At 37.4% G+C, this 22,763-nt stretch overlaps 2 protein-coding genes, 1 long non-coding RNA gene and 1 other non-coding gene across 7 annotated transcripts in view; 3 read left to right on the forward strand and 1 right to left on the reverse strand.

Annotated features, from left to right (window-relative positions):
- The first annotated feature begins 968 nt into the window (after positions 1-968).
- Positions 969-22,763, forward strand: part of LOC121236938 — a 30,154-nt gene continuing 8,359 nt past the window's right edge. The window contains exon 1 of the long non-coding RNA XR_005934847.1: positions 969-1,136. This is a non-coding gene — a long non-coding RNA (uncharacterized LOC121236938). The remainder of the gene's footprint in view (positions 1,137-22,763) is intronic.
- LOC121236935 (leucine-rich repeat receptor-like serine/threonine/tyrosine-protein kinase SOBIR1) lies at positions 10,673-12,796 on the forward strand. The gene has a single exon (XM_041133455.1). It carries the CDS (start codon positions 10,743-10,745, stop codon positions 12,636-12,638), a length of 1,896 nt encoding a protein of 631 aa, XP_040989389.1. The 5' UTR covers positions 10,673-10,742; the 3' UTR covers positions 12,639-12,796.
- LOC121236937 (protein MHF2 homolog) lies at positions 13,107-16,032 on the reverse strand. 4 transcript variants are annotated; one of them, XR_005934846.1, is made up of 7 exons: positions 15,956-16,032; positions 15,798-15,846; positions 15,673-15,713; positions 15,182-15,221; positions 15,000-15,053; positions 14,726-14,891; positions 13,107-14,377 (listed from the first exon to the last, which is right to left on the reverse strand). XR_005934846.1 is itself a non-coding variant. In XM_041133458.1 (7 exons), exons 1-6 carry the CDS (start codon positions 15,980-15,982, stop codon positions 14,788-14,790), a joined length of 315 nt encoding a protein of 104 aa, XP_040989392.1. In that variant the 5' UTR covers positions 15,983-16,032; the 3' UTR covers positions 13,107-13,373; position 14,787. The 4 variants fall into 4 exon arrangements, 3 of the variants coding, with proteins under 3 accessions (XP_040989392.1, XP_040989391.1, XP_040989393.1); XM_041133458.1 differs by having other exon boundaries at positions 13,107-13,373; positions 14,787-14,891; XM_041133457.1 differs by having other exon boundaries at positions 13,107-13,428; positions 14,787-14,891.
- TRNAT-UGU lies at positions 16,152-16,223 on the forward strand. The gene has a single exon. It is a non-coding gene; the product is annotated as a tRNA-Thr (tRNA).

A 22,763-nucleotide genomic window follows, 5' to 3' on the forward strand; every position in this document is an offset into this window, starting at 1 on the left:
TTATTTATGTTATTTTATATTGGTGTATTTTCGGTTTGGGCCTTTGTTTTTGTTGTATTTTATTTAGTGGGCTGTGTGTGTGGGTTCTGTTTTACTCCATCCCGATTAGCAGCCCGTTTAAACCCAACCCGTGCGCCAAACAGGGCCCAGCCCGTGCGTATAGCAGAACCCAGCCCTCCCCTTAAAAGAAACGGCGCCGTTTTGGAAGGAAACCTTAGGGTTTCATCACTTCCTTCCTTGCGTCGTGCTGCTTTTCTTCCTCCTTTCTTCTTCTTTTCTTCTAGTTTCTTCTGCAAATCTTCTTCTTCCTTCGAGCTTCTTCCTCCACGCAGCAGCTACCGACGCCATTTGGAGCTTAGTCTTGTTTTTCAGCCGCAAGCTGCCACCTCCATCTTCCTTTTTCTTCTTGGTGTCATTCGGCTAGAGTTTCTGAAAGCTTGCTGTCAATCCGTTGCTCCACGCGGCCACCACCTTCTTCTTCCATGGCTTTCCCCGTGTCGAGCTGCGGTGTTTTCTGCATCATGCACCATCACACGTCTCTTCCACTGTCGTTTTCTCTTCTTCTACCCGTGCGACACAAGGCGCTTCAAACCGCCACTCTTGGCCTATTTAAAGGCCACGACTTCAGCAAATTAAATGTTCTGAAAATCCTCATCTACTCTCTCGCTTAAGTTTACCGCATTTCTTGGTGTCTGAGATTTGTTCTGTATATTTGTTAGTGAAACCGTGAGCTTGTGTTGTTCTGCCGAGCTCTATTCGATTCTAAAATTGTGAAATTTTACTCGGTTTCTTGGAGAAATTGTTGGGTTGTAGTGAGTTGAATTTCCATCCGCTTGTAAATTGACCCAATCCGTGAATTGAGAGGCCTTTTTGGTACTGTTTTTCCGTGAGCTCCGTCGTGTGCCGCCGCTGAGCCACCACCTTGAGCAAGCGCTCTTTCGCTTGATCTTTCATAAATACACATCTTCGTGTGTATGTAATTTCTCAGTTTTATTAATAAAGTTGTTGTAATTGTATTTTGTAAACTGTCATTTCTGTTGTAACTGTTGATTGTAATGATCTGTTGGATTTGGGCCATGGGCCTTTAAAGCGTTGGGTTGTAACTGTTGTAATTGTTGGAATTGGGCCTTGGGCCGGTTTAGAGGACGGGGTTTGACTTGTATTGTGAAATGGTGAAATTGTAAATAAATGATTATTTTTATAAATGAATTATTTTAATTGTATATTCCTATTAAATGATTGAACTGTATATTTATGATTTTTATTAAAAATGTGATGTGATGTCAAGTGGTCTGTTTGCATTGGTGACTGAATATGTGGGTGCGTGTGTATCACGACCCCAAGTCGAGATGGGGTATTATCTCGGTGGAGCTCCTCTGATCACTCAGGAGCATAACAGACTGACGTAACATCCCCTGAGTTGTCGCAGGGCGATGACGGGAATGGACGAGACGGTAACGCTCTCTTACCGATTCCATGACCTTTTGGCTAGCGATGTTAGAGGATGCTTGGCCATGTACGCGCTGGGCGCGAAACTAGGCATCGCTCATTACGAAGTCTCATGCACGGACGTTACCCGTGATGTGAAGAAAGAGAGCCAGGGTGTGCGGACGGTCCATAAGGGAGACCGTGGTGCATGCGTAATTTTGTAATAATTATGGTCGGGACCAAAAATGGGATTTTTGGTGTGAGTATAAAAATGGTATTTTTAGGAAATTGAATGTGGGTTGTTATTCTGTCCGTATGAGGACACGTGGTTATATAAATGTATTTTAAATCTCTTAGGTGTTGTTTTGATTAATTACTTGCTGAGATGTCATAATCTCATTGTGGTGTTTTACCCTACGATTTCGTTTTATGGTGACGTAGAGTTTGACGCAGAACCCGAGTATAAACCCGAATGACCGATTCCGCCAGAAGCTTAAGTTGCTGATATGTTGTTCAGCATTTTGGGATTTGTTTTCCTTATGTTATTTGTTTTCTTTAAATTATCTGTTGGAAGACTGTAAAATTCTTGTAAAGTTATTTTATTGCTTTTTGAACAATTATGGTACTTAATAAAGAAAGACATTTTATTTTCTCCGCTGCGAATATTATTGTGTACATTTATTGCATGTTGTACACACTTTGAGCACTGGTCGTTGGGGTGCGTGATCCGTGTGGTCATCATCCCGGTGTCACGAACTCCACAAAAATAACACGTGGGGGTCGAGGGCGCCACAGGTGGTATCAAAGCAGTCTGGCTCTAGGTAAAACCGTAAAAATACCTATGTGTAGTACCAGAAAATTTTATTGTATTTTAACTTATTTATTAAATATCGATTTTTAAAAGACGCGTTTTATCATAAAGATGGACCGATCAGGAATGCCACATCCGGAACCTGAGAACAACTTGTCTCGTACTGATGGGAATCTCGCCATGGCTAGAGCTTTAACCCGTATGACAGAATTTCTTCAACAGAATTTTCCGCCGCAAAGGGAGCAACAGAACGGTTGTTCGTATGAATGTTTTTTAGCTCATAGAACCCCTGCTTTTTCTGGACAAGAGGATCCACTTCGTGCTGGGAGGTGGATTAGTGATCTCGAAAAAAACGTTTGAGATTTGTGGGTGTACTGAAACTCAGAAGGTGTTATACGCAAGTTACCTGCTATAAGGTGACGCAACTGCTTGGTGGGGGACCAAGCGGGAGCTTCTGGAAATGGAGTTAGGATCAATTGTAGCGATATCTTGGCCGCGTTTTAAAAAGGAATTCAATGATCGTTTCTTCCAGAGCACTATGAGGAAACAAAAGGCACGAGAGTTTAACAATTTAGTGCAAGGGGAGATGACGGTCGAGCAGTATGCCCGGAAGTTTATAGAACTCGGGAAGTTTGCTACACATTTGATTGCTACAGAGGAGATGCAGATCGAGCGATTTCAAGAGGGTCTACGGCGAGAGATCCGTAGACAGGTTGCTTGTTTGCAAATTCCGACCTTTCAGCAACTAGTGGAGGTTGCTTTGATTGCAGAGCGGGAGTTTATTGATCCTGTTGCTGCTCCAATCGGTCAAAAGAGAAGAGTTTTCGGGGAAGGAAGTAGTTCGGGATCTGCACCTAAGTTAGTTTCCTGGACTGAGGCCCGACCGCAGATGGCCACGGGAGTATGAATGGGGGGACGAGCGCCAGTATGTGGCAAATGCAATAGGTCGCATGTCGGCGAGTGCCACATGTCTGGGATTCAGTGTTTCAGATGCGGGCAAACGGGACATCTTGCTCTCAACTGCCCTACCATGATGCAGGCAAACCGAGGCGGTTACCGTGGTGGGAGGACTATCCCAAGACCAACTGTTCAAGCTAGGGTCTACGCAGTGACACTTGGTGAGGTAGATGATGAAGCTCAGGAAACCCAAAATGCTAGAGTCATCACAGGTATAGATTTCTATCCAATCATTTGAAGTTACTTTACTGGGTGTTTTGTTTTGTTAGATTTGATTAGTAGTTTTAAATCTTTTTCGGTAGAGTTCGACTGTATGATTATTATGCTTGCACTTTGTTTGACTCGGGAGCATCTCAGTCATTCATTTCTGCCACTTTTGCACGGATGTGCAACCTGGTCTTTAAACCTTTATCGCAGTCTTTGGTAACTAGAAGGGATATTCTCATCCCCTCATCGGATTGGGCCTAGGTGAGAAACTAAAGCCCATCTTGGCCTGAATTGCTCCCCTCCTATGGGACCAAGAATCACCAACACAAAACTCAACCCAAAAGTTGTACTAGAGAAAATGGGATACTCTCACGCAGGAAACAAGTCCCGGACTTGGGAGGTACAGATTGGACACGCCAACCCTAACACCCTCTTGTAACACCTAACATTTAAAGATCTACGTCGGCAAGTGAACAGAGAACATGGACAACCCTCCATTCCCTGACGATGGGGACGGGAAGTGACTGCATTAGTCGCCTACCATCGAGACGCCATCCAGGGAGACACGACGCATTAATGGTGCCACCTCAAAAGAAACGCTGCATTAAAGATCGTGGCCTGGCAACTATGGGCATGACGCAGACCCATGACATAGGGTATGGGATGTTCCCCGAATACTTCGTATAAAAGCTAGACTCCATGTAAGAATAATCTCTCTAAACACTCTGTTTCTACTATAATTCTCCAAGGAAGAAGACTGAATTTGGCATCGGAGATTCTCTAGACCACCACCGAGCCCACTTTTGTCTCTATATCGTAGATAGCAAGACCCGACTCGAGTTGTTGGAACTTAGCCTAGGAGTAGGAAACACGTCATCAACAAATTGAGTAACATACATTAGTGTGTGTGTGTGTGTGTGTGTGTGTGTATACTATATTTTATCCATGATCAGTTTAATCTAATTAGAGATTAATCAAAATTCTCACCAACGCATATGTGTATATATATATATAGATAGATAAATAAATGGATCGATGGTCACTACGATGCAAATATATGTCCAACCCAATACCTAGTTAGCTTCTTCATGCCACGTGTAAAGATGTGATTGCATGGATTTACCTCATTGACAAAAATCAAAATCAAAATCAAGATCAAACTTCGAGAAACTTGCTAATGCTGTTTCATTTAAGAGAAATACATATTTTGAATGATGCTTGGATACCTGGATTTCAAAATTTGAGACAAGAATTGGGAGATGAGCAGAGTATTGAGCAACTTTGTCAATTGGACAATCAAGTTTATCTCTTATTGATCCAAGTACTAAATGGTGGGACATTGCTAAAGTTAGAGCTCTATTCAATCCAAACATTGTGGATGCTATTATCATATTGCATCCTAGTCATACTGGAGCAATAGATCAGTGGATGTGGGAACATGAGAAGTCAGGATCTTTTTCTGTCAAAGTGCTTACAGATTCTTTAAAACTTGCTTGGAATCTGAACATAGGGAGTCCTCTAATGGGGCTTTGATGAAAAAATTCTAGACTGCTCCATGGAAGTTAAAAGTTTCCCGTAAGGTTAAGGTTTTTGCTTGGAGGGCATGTAAAGACAGTTTAACAACTAAGGCCATTCTGATTAAGAGAAAAATGGACATTGAGGGGCAATGTTGTTTTTTTCAACATCCAATTGAGGACTTGAGGCATGTGTTGATATTATGCCTTTCCATCCATGATTTTTTAATACGCAGGTTTTCTGTTTTTCAAAATGGAGGCCAAATCAGATCTTTTGTCACTATTGCAATGGATATTCTATTCAAAGGCTCTACTGAGGAACTGGCTGATTTTTTTCTTGATGGTTTGGGCTTTTTGGTTTAGAAGGAACAAGATGATTCATGAACAGATTGCTTTACCACCTCAGCAAGTTATTGGCTTTGCTTTTACCAAGAAGTTGCATAGTGCTATGGGTAGGCATCAATTAGGGCTTCCTAATTCTAAAAACCTGTTGTACAAATGGTCTCCCCCTCCAGAAGACTCTCCTAAGCTAAATATTTATGGGGCTCTCTTCTTTGATTTAAACAAAACTGGTATGGGTGTTGTTCTGAGGAACCACATGGGTGAAGTACTCATGGCAGCTAGTAGAGTTGAAACTGTTTTTCTGGAACCAGAACAAGTTGAAGCTGTGGCATTATTGAGAGGGCTTCAATGTGCATGAGGTTGGGTATCCCTAAGCTGATTATCGAAAGTGATTGTTTGTTCCTTGTAGAAGAGGTTAACAGATCATCTGAGTCCAATGCAGCTATAAGATCTGTGGTAGCAGATGTAAAAGATTTGATGCAAACTTTTCCTTAGTGCAGTATTCAGCATAACAGCAGATTCACAAATGAGGCTGCCCATCAACTTGCAAGACATGTCTGGTCCATAGAAGATATGTTTATTTGGTAGAATAGTGTTCCTCCTATCATTGAGAATGTAATTTTCATTAATCAACACTACTGTAACCTATCTCAAGGTGTTATGCCTTTATGAAATGAAGTGTTTTTCTATATATATATATATATATAAAGGAGAGAAATGCAACTATGGCGCCCCAATTATGCTGTTCACTTTGCTCCATTGACGTGGTCCCATCATGTGGTGCCATGCACGTGGTTTATTAAAAAGATTGAGAAAAAATTAAAAATGCAAACATTAAAGTGGTAGAGAGATCTTAGAGTTTCAATATTCATTTTTTTGTATTTTCGAACGCCATTTTGTTTTGAATATATGTGTGTGTGTGTGTGTATATATATATATATATATATTTTAATAAATCACTTGGCACTAAGTGGTGGTGCCCCGTCAATGGGGCAAAGTCACAGTATAATTAGGGTGGCATAGTAGTAGTTCTCTTTATTTAATGAGAAATGATATTTGAGTCTGGAATACGCAAGCGTCGCGTAATTCCTTTGAAAAAAATGAGTAAATACAAGACTCATGTGAAGAAAAACTAATTTTTTAATAGTGAACCCCACTCTTTTTCGAAAATATTGAGCGGCATTTGCACACTCCACAATTGTATCTGGTATTATTTAATTAGTCCTTTGAACTTCTCAAACACCCCCATTTTAATTTACAACATTTTTTTCCCTTAAGTAGATTATTCAAGTAACGCTATTATGCTCCTTAATTTATATCATTCACTTTACTTCGTTGATGTGGCATGACAATATGGTTCCACGTGTCTCATTGAAAAATTTAAAAAAATATATATTCAAAACAAAACAGTACCAAAATACACAAAAAGATGAAGAATAAAATTCTAGATTCTCTCTACCCTTTTATGTTTGTGTTTTAAGATTTTTTTTATAAGTCACGTGGCATCACATTATGGTGCCACAACATAATGAGTGGTATAAATTAAGGATAATGATATATATAGTCCTAAAGTATGCAGTCTTTGTTTACATCTTTTGAAAAAAAAAAAGTGGAGACTACCATTAAAAAAATAATTTTTTTATTTGAATCTCATATTTATCTATCTTTTTTAAAGGAAGTACGCAAAGATTACACATTTTAGACTGTAAATATAATTTCTTATAAAATTAAAAGACATAGTTACATTACTCAAATTATGATCTGCCGGCTAATATCTCAAGGAATTATTTAAAAAAAAAATGCATGAATTAAGGTTGATCAACATTGAAGTACTATATATTAGAAATTCAACATGGGCAGTATGCCATCACTACTTGGCCCCAGCCCCCAAGTTAAAGTTCCGCCTCATCTGACCCATTGTTTTTTACGACTATCTTAGGGCCTTTTTTTATAGAACATTTAACTCTTTATATTCAAAGACCAGTTCCAGGGCATAGAAATTTTTACACCTTTTTTCTACGAGTAGGGTAAACTTTTTTTTTTCTATTTTTTTATACATTTTTTGAACCCATTAAAAATTTTTAAAAATTAAAAAAAAATCACAAAATCATTAAAAAAACAGTTCCTAAATCATTAAATAAAAAAAATTTAAAAAAAGGTACAAAATAGGTGTACAATTTTTCAGTAGCTCTATCATTTCATATAGTAAAAGTATATTTTGTAAATTCTTGTTTTTATAATGAAAAATTATTCTCATCATCCTCACGTACACCACATGCTATTTATAATTTTTTTTATCTTTTTTTTTTTTGTTAAATATGTGGTATATGAATATTAAATAGAAGAAATAATTAGGACCATGAATAACATAATTTTCATGCAATTAGTGCATCGAAAAAACTGAATAAATAGATATATTTCGAGTAAATTTTCCTAATTATTAATATTCGAAGACCGGATTTTTTTTCGCATAAAGACAATTCGATCTATCTTTTTCTGGGAATACTGGCTGTCAATTTCAAGCCATTAAATATATACATATGAATGTCATCCGAGGGCCCAAATTGGCTGAAAAGTCTTCCTTGCTTTTTGTTGACTTGACTCAAAGACTTGTCAGAAGATTGCAAATGGTATTTGATTAATTAGGAGAAAAACAAAAAATAAATTAAACAATGTACAAATTGCCTTCTTTTTGGAATTGACTTGACTGGATTATTATACATATATATATATATATATATATATATATATTATGCGTTAGGAATGGGTTCCATCGGGCCCCACAAAAAAATAATATAAAGAAAGGCTGCTGATAATTCTTTTCATGTTTTTGTTGAGTAGGTAATGGAGCACTTAGGCGTTGTTTGTATTTAAAATTTATTTTAATTAATCTTATTTTATCTTATTATTATAATTTTTTTAAAATTTTAAATTTTTACTTAAAATATAATAAATAATTCAACTCTTATTTTATAATTTATAAACTATTTCAATCCAACTCAAAATTTGAGTAGGATGAGATAGAAATAAAAATTTATAAATAATTGTAAAATGAGTTTGAGATTATGTTTTGAGATGTTGTATGAATGGTAAAAAATAATTTTTATTTAATGGCAGCCATGGGCAATGGCGGCCACGTGGAGGTAGAAATTGGGTCGTCTGTGACCAGGCTGGCCATCCGGTTGCGGCCACCACCCCACTACGAGGTGGTTGCTGGTTTTTATTTTTTTTTCTTTTAAAAAATTTGTTTAGAATATTATTTTTTGAACTTTTGATATTTATGATAAGTAGAATAAGACTTGTTTATTTGGGAGTAGATCATCTTTGACCTTAATGGAACCCCCCTCTAATCCAAACATGGCCTTATTATTAGAAAATGAATTTTGAAATATATTTACACTCTCCCACTAATCAAGTCCTAGATACCCGAATATACAGTTTATCCCGAACTCGTCCTGTAACCATTAAGCTACGTCCTAATTAAAGGGTTTAAAGAATTAATACTTTAAAATCCTTCACTTGATAATGATGCAGAAGAGAAATCTTGGATTTGTAAAGACTAACATTTTTGGAGTTTTGAAGCTGTCACTAATGGTCCTGACAAATAATAATATTGCTATAATTTATGTATATTAATTTCACTCAATTATTTGGTATTCTTAATATGATAGGAAGAAAGAGGCAATTAATCACTGCAGTGCCAACACATTTATGCTATTGTTTTATATAAATATTATCGTCGATATTAAAAGTACAAGTTTCACGTATTTCTTTAAAAAAAATAGACAAATTTAAAATCTATATAAAAAAACTCACTTTTTAATAATGGGTCTCACTATTTTTCAAATAAGGTAGGGCTGAAAATCTAACCAGTTGGTTCAGTTTAGTTTGATAAGTTTTTTATTTGTATAAAATCGGTTGAACCAACTGACTAAAGGAGAGAAAACCAGACGGGCCAATTCCGGTCGATTCAGTGATTTTCCAATCGATTTTGACTTTACCAGTGGAGCGCCAGATACTAAATACAACATGAACTCATCATGCATCAATTACAAGAGATAAACTCACAAGGCACCACATACTAATCAATTTTGGGAATTACCACTTATGGGGGTACACACGACGACATTGACTCGTTGATTACTAGATGAGAGAGAGAGAGAGAGAGAGAGAGAGAGAGGCATGGGACAACGAGGCGAGGTGGAAAGTCAGATGAAGGCTGGAGGGACAGTCGAGAGAGATCTAGGAGATGAGAAACGAGGAAGTCCTAACCCAAAACGATATCGTTTGGTATATTAAATCATACAACGTCATTTTTATTATTTTTTAAAAACATAGGTGTAAAACGACACTGTTTAACTCACTTAAGTTAAACGGTGCCATTTTATATAAGAATAAAATAAATATAAATATTATATTAGTCGATTCACCAGTCTAGAACCAAACTGACCGACATCGATTTCTATTAATTTAGATTATTGACTGACTACACTAGTTTCAACCGATTCTAGTTGAAGACAGTCAATTTTGACAATTCCTGTTTATCCTTAAAAAGAGAGGGATTTACACATCCTAATCCATATAACATTACTCACCAACAAAATCCATTGCGGTATCCGATACTATTTATACACATGCAATCTTTGCTGAATAGGTTTCGTCCAACAAAACAATCCTCCTTTCCCCCTCCCTCCACCAGTTAGAAGTTGGAACAAACATTTGAGTTTCCTTGAAACTCACTTCGTCCAAGTTAGAAAATTAAATCAAAGACGTGTGTTTCGAGTCAGTTTCCAAATTGAAGACTTTGACTGTTCTCAAATTTATCCTTTTAATCCATATAACAGTCTATTGGTAAAAAAAAAACCCATAGTTTAAGACCACTGCTAACCCGAACTTACCCAACTTTTAACATTTCTTTGTTTGTTTAGCACTTGATCTAAATATATATTTAAGGGTGATTGCAACAGTCCTCCACTCGACACCTTTTTGTAATTTGAAATATTTATTTAAAAAAATATAATTGGGTTAGAAAAAAATATACAATAATCCTAATTTTATTCGTTTGTACCAATTATTACTGTAGCCTCAAAGATCCACCGCATGATATTTTCATTATTTTCATCTATCATAGCATATTATACCGTAAAAATGAATGATTATGTAAGCAAGTTAATAATGCTGGATGAGAGTATTCTCTCCTCTATAATATAACATTAGATTTTAAAAAAATAATAATATTTATAATTATAAAATGTACAAACGTTATATAATTGTTTTAAAAAATTAAATAAATACATGATTTACGTTAAAAAAAATTAAAAATAATAATAATAATTTTTTAATAATAAATATTTTATTAAAGAAAGCCCGAATCCCAAGTTTTCCAAACGGCGGGCGCCTATAAAGTCAAGAAAATTGTACTACGACCAACCAACGAGAGCTATATTGAGCATCGTACACCCACTGCCTCGCCGTCGCCGGAAATGGCAACCGGTGGCAGTAAAGCTCAAATATCCGTTCTCACTCTCTTCTCCTTCTTCCTCCTCGCTCATTCTAGATTGACTCTCAACCCTTCGGATCTTAAAGCCCTCTCAATCCTCCGTACAGACTTGGGCCTTAACTCTCAACATTACCTCTCTGCAAAACCATGCAAACTTCCTGGTGTTTTCTGTGAGAGGCTCTCCAACAACAGCATCCATGAGCTCAGAATCACTAGACTCGTCTTTGAATCGCAACACCTCGCCGGGTTTCTGTCCCCGGCGATCGGTAGTCTCTCTGAGCTCAAAGAGCTATCTCTTCCTCACAACCAGCTCGTTGACCAAATGCCATCCCAATTAGTTGATTGCCGGAAACTGGAAATTCTGAACCTCCAGAACAACCGGTTTTCCGGGGAAATCCCGAGCGAATTGTCCTCGCTTTTACGCCTTCAAGCCCTCAATCTCGCTTCTAACAAGTTCTCTGGCGACTTGAGTTTCTTAAAGTATTTTCCAAATTTGGAAAATCTCTCTCTGGCGGATAATCTCTTCACCGGGAAAATTCCAGCATCCGTTCGTTCGTTTCGTAATCTCAGATTCCTCAACTTCTCAGGAAACCCGTTACTTGAAGGTTCAGCGCCATTGATGAACCAGCTCGAGTACTCGGCATCCGATGTTCCAAAACGTTACATCTTGGCTGAGAATTCAACTGGAAAAAGCAATACTACTTCTGCCGTTGCACCATCTGCAAGCACAGCTGCTACCTTTGGTGGCCCAGCTCCTTCTCCGGCGGTACCAACCCACAAACGCAAGAAAGATAAAAGGAAGCTAAGTGGGTGGATATTCGGATTTCTGGCCGGAGCACTGGTAGGAAGTATATCTGGGTTCGCCTTTTCGTTGCTCTTTAAGCTGATCTTGGCTTCGGTAAGAAGTAAAGGGAAGGAACAAAGCCCTTCAATCTTTAGTCCTTTGATAAAGAAAGCAGAGGACTTAGCATTCTTGGAGAAAGAAGATGGCCTAGCCTCGTTGGAAATCATAGGAAGAGGAGGTTGTGGAGAGGTTTACAAGGCTGAATTGCCCGGAAGCGACGGGAAAATGATTGCCATAAAGAAGATAACTCAACCTCCAAAAGATGCGGCAGAATTGACAGAGGAAGACAGTAAGCTTCTGAACAAGAAAATGCGTCAAATTCGATCAGAGATAAACACAGTCGGTCAAATTAGACACCGGAATCTTCTTCCTCTGTTGGCCCATCTGAGTCGCCCTGATTGCCATCTCCTCGTGTATGAACACATGAAGAATGGTAGTTTACAGGACATGCTGAATGATGTTTCAAGAGGGATTAAAGAATTGGACTGGCTTGCTCGACACAGGATTGCACTGGGAATTGCAGCAGGGCTTGAGTATCTTCACATGAGCCACAGCCCACGAATAATTCACAGAGATCTCAAGCCGGCAAATATACTGCTAGATGATGACATGGAAGCTCGAATTGCGGATTTCGGACTTGCAAAAGCAATGCCCGATGCTAATACTCATATCTCAACTTCCAATGTTGCCGGAACTGTTGGTTATATAGCACCGGAATACCACCAAACACTGAAGTTCACAGACAGGTGTGACATCTACAGCTTTGGGGTGATGCTAGGGGTCTTGGTGATGGGAAAGCTCCCATCTGATCAGTTTTTCCAAGAGACAAATGAGATGAGCTTGATTAAATGGATGACGAATGTGATGACATCAGAGAATCCTACACGAGCAATTGACTCGAAGCTTCTGGGAAATGGATTTGAGGACCAAATGCTCTTAGTTCTGAAGATTGCTTGCTTCTGTACACTAGAGGACCCAAAGCAAAGGCCTAACAGCAAGGACATTAGGTGTATGCTGTCTCAGATCAAGCATTAAGTATGCATGTAAGGATAAGCGTCAGGATGTTCAAGAATAATTATGTATGTGACAAACAATGAATGTTTAAGAAGATCAATTATATCTCAATATTGCAGCATGTTGTCTGTCTAGTATGGCATACATTGCACTTGGCTACAAGTATAATTGCTCATAAAGGATCATTTTACCTAATTTCTTTGAAAAGTCTGTATTACTGGTAAGCACTCCATCCAATGTTTCCATATTTGTTTCTAATTAACTGTCTAGTGGAAAAAAACTTTATAACAGACAAGTGGAAAGATTGTAAAACTTTTTATCTCAATTAACTGATCAGAAGGTTCACTTGATGAAAAAGAAAAAGCCCTGATGATTAAGTTGAGGAAAAGGCCTAATGATTAAGCATGTTCCGGTTATGCATACTTCTAAAAAATGCAAACCAGGAAATTTACCCATTTTTCAAATTCCTCATAGTTTAGACACAGGACCTAATAATTCAATTACAAACTTCTCCATTCATTAGTAATACACTCTGTTTCTAAGTAATACAGTTATTTTAAGGATCATGAAAGACATCTTAAATTCCTAAATTACATAGCCTTGAGGGTCATTTACAGAAATGAATTTCTATTGCAAATTCATTTTATACAAGGGATCATAAAAACAATGAGATGCACTACTAGCTTTATCAAGATGAATGGCAACAACTCAGTATCTCAATGGCAGGCCACTTCTGTCACCACTTTCACTGGCATACTGATCAAATAATCCAGTATATGAAAGAAGACATCAAAATTCTTCACCTCTGTTGCTGTTAAACAATTATTCGAAAAAATAAAAGCAGCATATTCAATCTCGATCATGATAAGAAAACGATCACACAAGGACATTGCTCATGGGGAGAGATAATCCAGTGCAAAATTTTACAGCCTTGAGACTAAACTCATTAGTTATATCGGCTATACAAATATCATGAATTTTAAATAAAGCTTTTTTCTATTACTGCTCAGCGAGGTAAACCTCCAGGAAGATTTGAAAGCTGTTAGTCGTATTTTCTATGCAAGTAAGCATCAACTGTAAGTCTTTGGAAATTAGTAGATCATTTATAATATCCACAGCAACCATGTGGTCTCAACTTTCGATTTCAGTTCATGCTGATATTTCCTCTCTTCTTTCATGTGGACTGAGTTCTACATTGAGACATTTTTAGGTAATGAAGTTTCAGTTTCTATTTGTGCTTTCAACAAACAGTAGTAAAAGAGCTCAATCAATCAATGAAAGCGATCCATATGGAACTATGGAAGCATGATTATCTCCAAGAAACCACCCAAAGAGAAGCTTGCTACCATACTGTATAGAGATACATGGTTTTAAACCAAGCTCAATTTGAGTGGTACCAGTAAAATTCTAACAGCATTTTGTTGGTATCGAAACTGCATTTATTATGGTGCAGTAGTCATATTAATTTGCTACAATGCAATTCATGGACAGTGGGGAACAATCCTACCTTTTAGATGGAAGATCAAAGATTCAAATACGTGGAGTGTGGACATAAGACCAACGGAAGCAGTACAAAAATGAATCATTGTGGACTAGAATTATATCGGGTTGATCTGCAAAGTTGTCCAACTCATGCAACAGACAGTGCATTCGGTGCTCTATTTAACACAAACATTACATTGTACTACTACTCCCAAGTTGCATTGCCTTTTACAAGAAATCAAAAAAACAAAACAAAACAAAGTTATAATCTCCAATATCTGCGCAGGTAAGAGAGCAGAAACTGCATTTATTATGGTGCAGTAGTCATATTAATTTGCTACAATGCAATTCATGGACAGTGGGGAACAATCCTACCTTTTAGATGGAAGATCAAAGATTCAAATGCGTGGAGTGTGGACATAAGACCAACGGAAGCAGTACAAAAATGAATCATTGTGGAGTAGAATTATATCGGGTTGATCTGCAAAGTTGTCCAACTCATGCAACAGAGTGCATTCGGTGCTCTATTTAACACAAACATTACATTGTACTACTACTCCCAAGTTGCATTGCCTTTTACAAGAAATCAGAAAAACAAAACAAAACAAAGTAATAATCTCCAATATCTGAGCAGGTAAGAGAGCAGCTGAAGAGACTAAGACCCAAAAAATGCATTTCCCATGATACCTTAAAAATCCAAAAGTAACTGAGGGAGAATCCTCTCCAAGTGAGTTGCTTCAATTTTACTAACACCCTCTGCTTCAGCAATCGTAGCAGCACGCTGCACCGCCTCTGCATCAAGGTAAAGTCTTCATCAGTAGTGTTCTAAAATTGAAATGCCAACTTAGCCACATCTATGGCCTAAACTAAGTGTTAAGATCTCATTTTAGTTTGGTGAACCTGTGATAAAGATTCGGAGAAGTTCACAGCTCAGCTTGAGTGCATTTGCATTAGCTGCATCAAGAAAGTTGAATACAAAAGAATGACATTTAAAATGATTTGGTAACCATTAAACCTACACGAATGCCAATCAAACAAAAATATCTATCCATTATAAACACAAGAACCCATCAATAGGATACCATATGTCGGCCGATTTTTTTTGGATGCTCCTGCACCAACCTGCACCAACCAAACAGACAACTCCACAGTTCAGCAGCATATAACGGCATCACCGCAAGAACATAGCTCATAAAAAAGATAGCAAAAGCTTTATGGTAACGCCATTTTTTTCTAAAAACACCAAAATAACAAGTTATTAAGATTTGAGTTATTAGCTACCATTATGACACAATTATCAACCTGACTCCTTACCCCCAACCAATCCGTTCGGCCTCAGCACAATTTTTCCTCTCATTATAACATGTACAAATTTTTCCAAAATAAAAAACCGTCGAATGAAATTTAACACTGAGAGGCGGCAAGATTTTTAACCCAACGACTTTCATAAGAAGATATTGAACAACGCGAGAAAATTCAATTCTAGTATTCAAGTGCGAAACTTCAATGGCAAACGGAATCACTACAAATCCCCAAATGAAATGTAAAGAAAGTACAAAGCGAATAATAATACCTGGATATCCAAAGCATCAGCGCCTTCGTTCCTTTCTCGCTCTGCAAATGGATGCGAATTTCAAACTAAAATTTGAAATGAGTGTAGACAAAGAGATAGAGAGAGATAGAGATAGAGTATCAAACCGAGGGCTCTTCTGTTCCACACGAGCTTAAAAATGGCATGAATGAGGTCCTGTACGCATATCAAATTTATTAAACGAACAAAGTGTCAGACGCACAGTTCTGAACAGAAATCCAAACATATGGAAATGAAATAACAACTTTAGCATTTGAGACTTTACTGGATCGAAGGTGTCGGCGTCCTCCATTAGAAGCGAGCACGATGAGAGAGAGAGAGAGAGAGAGAGAGAGGCAAATTTGAAACCCACCCCACTCGAATTTTTCCAATAAAAGAGCCTGCTTCTCGTTTCGGTTTCGGTTTCGGCCGCGCTCAGATACATATTTTATAAAAATATCCGACAAAAGGAATGTAAGCCAGCCCCTATAGCTCAGTGGTAGAGCGTCAGTCTTGTAAACTGAAGGTCTGTAGTTCGATCCTGCATGGGGGCATTTTTCTCTCTCTCTCTCTCTTTTTGTATCTAATTTCTTCTCCCAAAAAAATGGCAATTCTTCCTCAATTTTCCAATAGGGGTTTTGCTAAAGAAAAATCTATTCATCATTCTCTTATCATTCTGTGATATGGTATTAAATGATAAGTTTACAAGTAAAATTTTAATTTATTACAATCCAAAAGTTGCATAATCTTTTTTAAATTTTGATTCATTAAGTAGAATCTTATAAAACTATACAAGAATCTTAGCAATGATTCTTGTTCTGCATTAACTTATTTGGAGTATTTACAACCTTTTATTTTAGAGTAATGCTACATACAGTCGTAAAATGCGCAAACGTCATGCAGTCGTTTTGAAAAAGAGTGGGGTCTACTATTAAAAAATTAATTTCTTTTCATGTGGGTCTCATATTTATTCATTTTTTTTAAAGTGATTGCACGACACTTGCACACTCACGACTGCAAGTATAATTTCTCTTTATTTTAATGTTACTATCTATGTTGCCCACAAAAACAGAAAGAATTATTGCTGACGAAGAACGTAGTCTTCTAAATGAGGGTGGGTTTGATGCGATCTCTAATGAGTATATGATTTTTTTTCTCTCTTGGTGAGTATATATTGTAGGTTTTATTTACCATATTGATTTTACATACTCATGCGTCATCAGTTCAAAATTAAAATAAATAAATAAATTCAAAACAATTTTTAATGACATTGATGAGATCTCCAGCAATCAGCAAACATTTTATTTTTAGCCCTCGGCATTAAGCTTTAATGCCCATCTCTTCCGATTGCTCTTTTTCTAGCCTCATTATATTGGGCTATCAAAATTAAACTAAAACCAAAGGAATTCTTTCCTTTATAACACCTTTGAATGATTGTGGGTTCTTGGGCTGTAGGGTCTTGTATGGCTCGTGGCCAACTGTGTGTTGATGGTTCTTGAGCTCATTGGAGGATAGGCGACTCGGGTTAGGATGGATTTAAGTATCTCGGTCAGGCACAACCAAAAGGAAGGGATGAGAATATCTCCTTCAATATGTATAATTTCTTTTATACAACTATATTTTAAATTAAGAGTATTTTTATATATAAGAAAGTACATCGAAAAATACCTCAAGCACAGCTTATTAAGTTGCTTCACAAGTTTATCTAGTCTAGCAAATCTCAAGCGTCTCATCTTAGTGGCGAAGTGTACTACATAGTCTAAACTATTGTAACATCAACAAATCCACAGCCTAAATAAAAGAGAACAAAAAAAAAAGAGAGCTTTGTGTTTCAGATGATCCAAAAAACTAACTGAGGGGATTATATATAGCCCACCCCACACGGCTAGCCTTAAAGGCCAGCGTTCATTCTGTCATTTAAATGGCAGTAACACATGGCTTAAAGCCATGCATTACAAGCAAGTAACGCATGGCTTAAATGCGTTACAATGTAGGAGAGGAAGGGATCAACCCCACGTGGGCACCCCTCCATCTAACATCTCTCACTCGCATACAATGGGCATAACCCCAAGTCTGTATCTTTCTAGTATTCTCAATCTTGTTCATACAAGTAAATAGGTCTTGCGACCACCAAACACATTTATAAAAGAAAAGTGGGAGTACTACACCAAAGCTCTCCCTAAGAAGACCAACATAGTAATATCCATAATGTGTCTTGTCATGTCCTAGACTCATTCGATCGCATCATATCAAGCATTTTCGAACCCACTTTAGTTCAGAAAACTCATAACAATGCTTGACTACTTCTAAATCATTTCAATTTGTTCACAACTTTAGTCCCTACCAATGTGTAGCGTCATAATTCGACGTCGGCAAACACAATCGAAGATACGATGTCGAATAGTCTTCCATTTGCCCTCATGTCATTCAACTTTGGTTGAACCGCTTTCCCAGCAAAGCCTCTTTAGGCCGTATCAATCATGGTCATAGACATCATGCCAAAGTAGCATGCATTACAACCTCTATCTTATGACATAGTCAAAAGTAAATAAATGACACTTAAAAAATATAAGACTCACACAGTGAGAAAGCAGGAAATCATTTACTCACTTTCTCATTTGGTCGAATAAACACATATAGTATGAAGACATGCTACGGTGAATTTCTCTTTGCAAAGAGCATATGTCTATATCAACACCGTATAGATCTTAGTCTGATTGCTCCATAAGCATCTAACTCGAGTTTCTTGATTTGCTTGCCTCCAATGAGTCAAAGAGGATCTCGCATCTAGATAACTACAAACTACATAGATTGTGAGATAACCATGCTTAGTCCTTTCAATAGATCTCATCTTAACTCCCACTAAGACGACATATATTTGTATCAACCAACTTATCCCTTTAGACAAGTACCTAGAGATACAATATCTCATCTCTACTCATTACTCAAGCGCCAGAGGCAATCGCTCGTGTGAGTGAGCCGATCTAAGCCTGTTAGCATATCTTTTGTGTGTATATTAGAAACACAATACAACAAATATAAAAACTGAATCATATTGTATTAATATCCCAAAAGAAATGTTACATCTCAATATCAATGTCACTTGAAACACAAATTACATTTACAATCTACACGGTCCTAGATTCCTAACATGAGCCTAAAAAACATCTCTTGTTGTTAAGGGATCAGCAACCATGCGACTAGTAGAAAGGTGTTTTATGACCACTTCCTTTTGCCTTACCATGTCTCTGATGTAGTGATAACTGATATCTATGTGTTTGGTTCTTTCATGATGCTTTGAGTTCTTAGCATATGCAAGAGTTGCCATGCTATTGCAGAATATCGTCATTGAATCTGAAGTATTCGTGCCAATGTCTAAATGTTTGAGGAACCTCAGTAACCAAACAGTTTCTTGAACTTCTCTTGAACAAGCTATGTACTCTGCCTCCAAGGTAGATAAGGCTATATAAGGTTGTTTTTTCTTACTGCTTCATGTAATGGCACTATTGTTTAGTAGAAAGACATACCCAGAGATTGATTTGCGCTCATTTAGGTCACTTCCCCAATCAACATCACTGAAACCTCTCAGCCGCAAATCCGAACCATGATAGCACAACACATAGTCCGTAGTTCTCTTGTGATATCTCATAATCCTCTTGACTGTTTTCCAGTGAGCTAGTCCGGGGTTAGATTAGAATCTACTCACCAAGTCAATTACATAGCATATGTCTGGTTGAGTACACATCATTGTATACATCAGGCTACCCACAACATTAGCATAAGGGACATGAGCCATCTTTTCCATTTCTCTTTGAGTCTTAAGACACAAGTCTTTGGACAAGCTATCGCTTCTTGCAATAGGGGTGTCAATGGGTTTACATCCACTCATTTGGAAGCGCTCGAGAACTTTCTTTATGTAAGTCTGTTGGAACAAACATAAAAGTCTCTTCGAGCAATCTTTATAGATTTTTAACTCACAAAATGTATTATGCTTCATCCATATCCTTCATCTCAAAATTGAAGGATAACCACTCTTTTGTGGTGACTATCAACCATTTATCATTTCCAGCCAATAGTATGTCGTCAACATACAATGACAATATAATGAAACTTTTCTTAGACCTTTTAACATAAACATAATGATCCTCTGTGATCATTGTAAACCCATTCGAGAGAATGACATGATAAAATCTAAGATATCATTGTCTAAATGATTGCTTTAGGTCATATATAGATCGTTTGAGCTTGCACACTTTGCACTCTTGACCTTTAACCAAAAGCTCGTGGGTTGATCTATATAGATCTCCTCATCTAATTCTCTATTGAAAATGTTGTCTTAACGTCCATCTGATAAAGTTCAAAATCTATGTATGCTACTATAGTTAGAATCAGGCGAATTGAGGCAAACCTCACTACTGGTGAAAATGTTTCCTCATAATTTATACCCTCCTGTTGGGTATATAATTTCGCCACTAAGCGAGCTTTGTACCTTTCTATTGATTCATCCGACTTGTGTTTTACCTTTAGAACCCATTTGTTCCTAATAGCCTTGTGCTCTGATAGTAGATCTACAGGATCCCAAACCTAGTTTGTCCTCATAGACTTTATCTCATATTTTAGTGTTTTCATCCACTCATCTTTAGTAGAAGACGAGAGAGTCTCATAAATTGTTCTAGGCTCATTATCATCTTGCGGATCTACTATAAACGTTTTCCTTTCAATCTCAAAATGACGACGAGAAACACTTTCACGCGTGCTTCTACGCAACTAAGGCTGTTGTGGTTCATATACAAGTAGTGTGCTCCCACTCGGAGACAAATCACTCTCACAATTTGTAGGAGCTTGAGGAATTTCTTCTTTATTCTCAACTAGACCTCTTAAAGCACATTCCTCTTGACCCACAATCTCATGGAGTTCCAAACTCCTATCAACCTCACTCCTACTTGGAAACTCATCCTCTATGAAATCTACATCTCGCGACTCAATCTCAGTAATAGTTCCATCAGATTGTTCATCTATTAGCACATACCATTTTGAGTGTTATGATTACCTTATAAAGATAGACTCATTTCCTTTAGGGCCTAACTTATCATATTTATGAAAACATCGTGATCAAAACTCGTTGAATCCCATGGCCGCAAGTTACTCAAATTGGGTTTCTCATCGATCCAAAGTTCATATGGGGTGGAAGATAATGCTTTAGAGGATACTCGGTTAAGAATATAAGCAGCAATCAAAAGTGCATCCCCCAAAAAGAAAATAATAGGTTGGCTTGCGCCATCATTGACCTAACCATCTCAAGTAGTGTTCGATTTCTCATTTCTACCATGCCATTTTGTTGTGGCGTACTTAGTATCATCAACTGTTTTTTTATTTTTTTTTCATCAAAGAGCCTTTTAAATTGTTCAAAAAGATATTCTCGTCCTCGGTTAGTTCTCAGAGTTTTTAAGCTCTTGTCTAGCTAATTCTCAACTACTATGAGATATCGCCTAAAGCACTCCAATGCTTCAGACTTATGGGAGATTAAATAGACATGACTATAACGTGAAAAATCATCTATAAATGTGATGAAGTAGACACCTCTATTTCTTGCCCTCACACTCATTGGACCACAAATGTCTGAATGGACTAATTGCAATGGAAAAGATATCCTATTGAGTTTGCAAAATGATTTTCTTTTGGCTTTTCCCATAAGATAATGTTCACATGTGGGCAAAATAACCTTAGCGAGATTGTCTATCAAACCTTCTCTAACTAACCAAGTCATTCTTTCTTATCCTATATGGCCAAACCTAGCATGTCATGCATATGAATCCAAATTATCAGATACAAAAAAGAAAAACAATAGACTCATTCATATTTGAATAATTCATATCCAATATCATAAAACCGTATAATAAAAAAGCACAACCATAAAAAAATATTTCTCAAATAAAAGGAAACACCATTGTTTTCAAATACAATCCAAAAACAAGTCTTAACAAAGTAACTATAGAAAGTAAGTTTCATCGGATTTCGGGAGCGTATAGCACATCGTGGAGAAATAGAGTATGACCACCCCGTAAGTCCATCTTGTAGGTACCAAATCCCAGCACCTCTACGTTAGCTCCATTCCTCACCATGATATCACGACTCCTAGCTGAAATTTGACGATACTCTACAAAACTAGCTCAATCTCTTGCTATGTGTTTTGTTGCTCCTGAATCAACAGTCCACACAGGATAGAAATGAGCAACCATCATATGGCTAGTTACAAAAATAATGCGAGAAAAGTTAGAGTGTACCTTTTTTGGCTCAGTGCAGTCACAATTGAAGTGGCATTTCCTTCCGCATTTAAAGCACATTAATTCTGACTTGTTCTTCTTGCGCTTGCCTCTTTTGCTACGCTGAGAAGTTCCTGACACTTTCTTCACTTGTTCAACAACTAACCCTATCTTGGATCTTGCGCTTAGGCCTAGATGCCTTGCAAGAACCAGACTCAACCACATAGGCCAAATGTTTGGGCTTAGCAGCCTCTAGCTCCAAGTGATGTGAGACATCATCAAAATCTTTAATATTCTCATTATGCGTTAAATTCTCGCTCATATTCTCCCAAGAATTCGATAATGATCTTATCACTACCTAGACTTGTTCATCAGTCAGGTTATTTCCTATCGTCTTAAGTTCGCAGATCATGGTCGACATAGCCCTAAGAAGCTACTTCATCATGTGGTTAGAGCGCATTTTATAGAAGTCAAACATGTAATCTTGTGGCTGAAGTTCTTCCAAACTTCATCTTCAAAGCTTGCCACATACTTGGCAGTGTCATAGGTTTCGAACTCACACATGAGATCATTGTGTATACTGCTCAACATGATTATGTGCACACACAGGTTCTTCTTAGCCACTCAGTATGGGCTAGATGAACTATCTTGTGTTGGGTCAAGTCCCCTTTCTCGGGCTCATTAAGGGAGTGAGATAAGGCATCCAATACCTCTTGCTCATTTAGGACATATTGGATCTTGCGATGTCATGTGTCATAATTCTCCTCATCCAATTTCTCCTATTTGTTTAAATCGGCAACTATATTCTTGAATGTCATTTCACTACAATAT

This window comes from Juglans microcarpa x Juglans regia, chromosome 6S (assembly GCF_004785595.1).
Source record: "Juglans microcarpa x Juglans regia isolate MS1-56 chromosome 6S, Jm3101_v1.0, whole genome shotgun sequence".
In the NCBI taxonomy this organism is placed as follows: domain Eukaryota; kingdom Viridiplantae; phylum Streptophyta; class Magnoliopsida; order Fagales; family Juglandaceae; genus Juglans; species Juglans microcarpa x Juglans regia.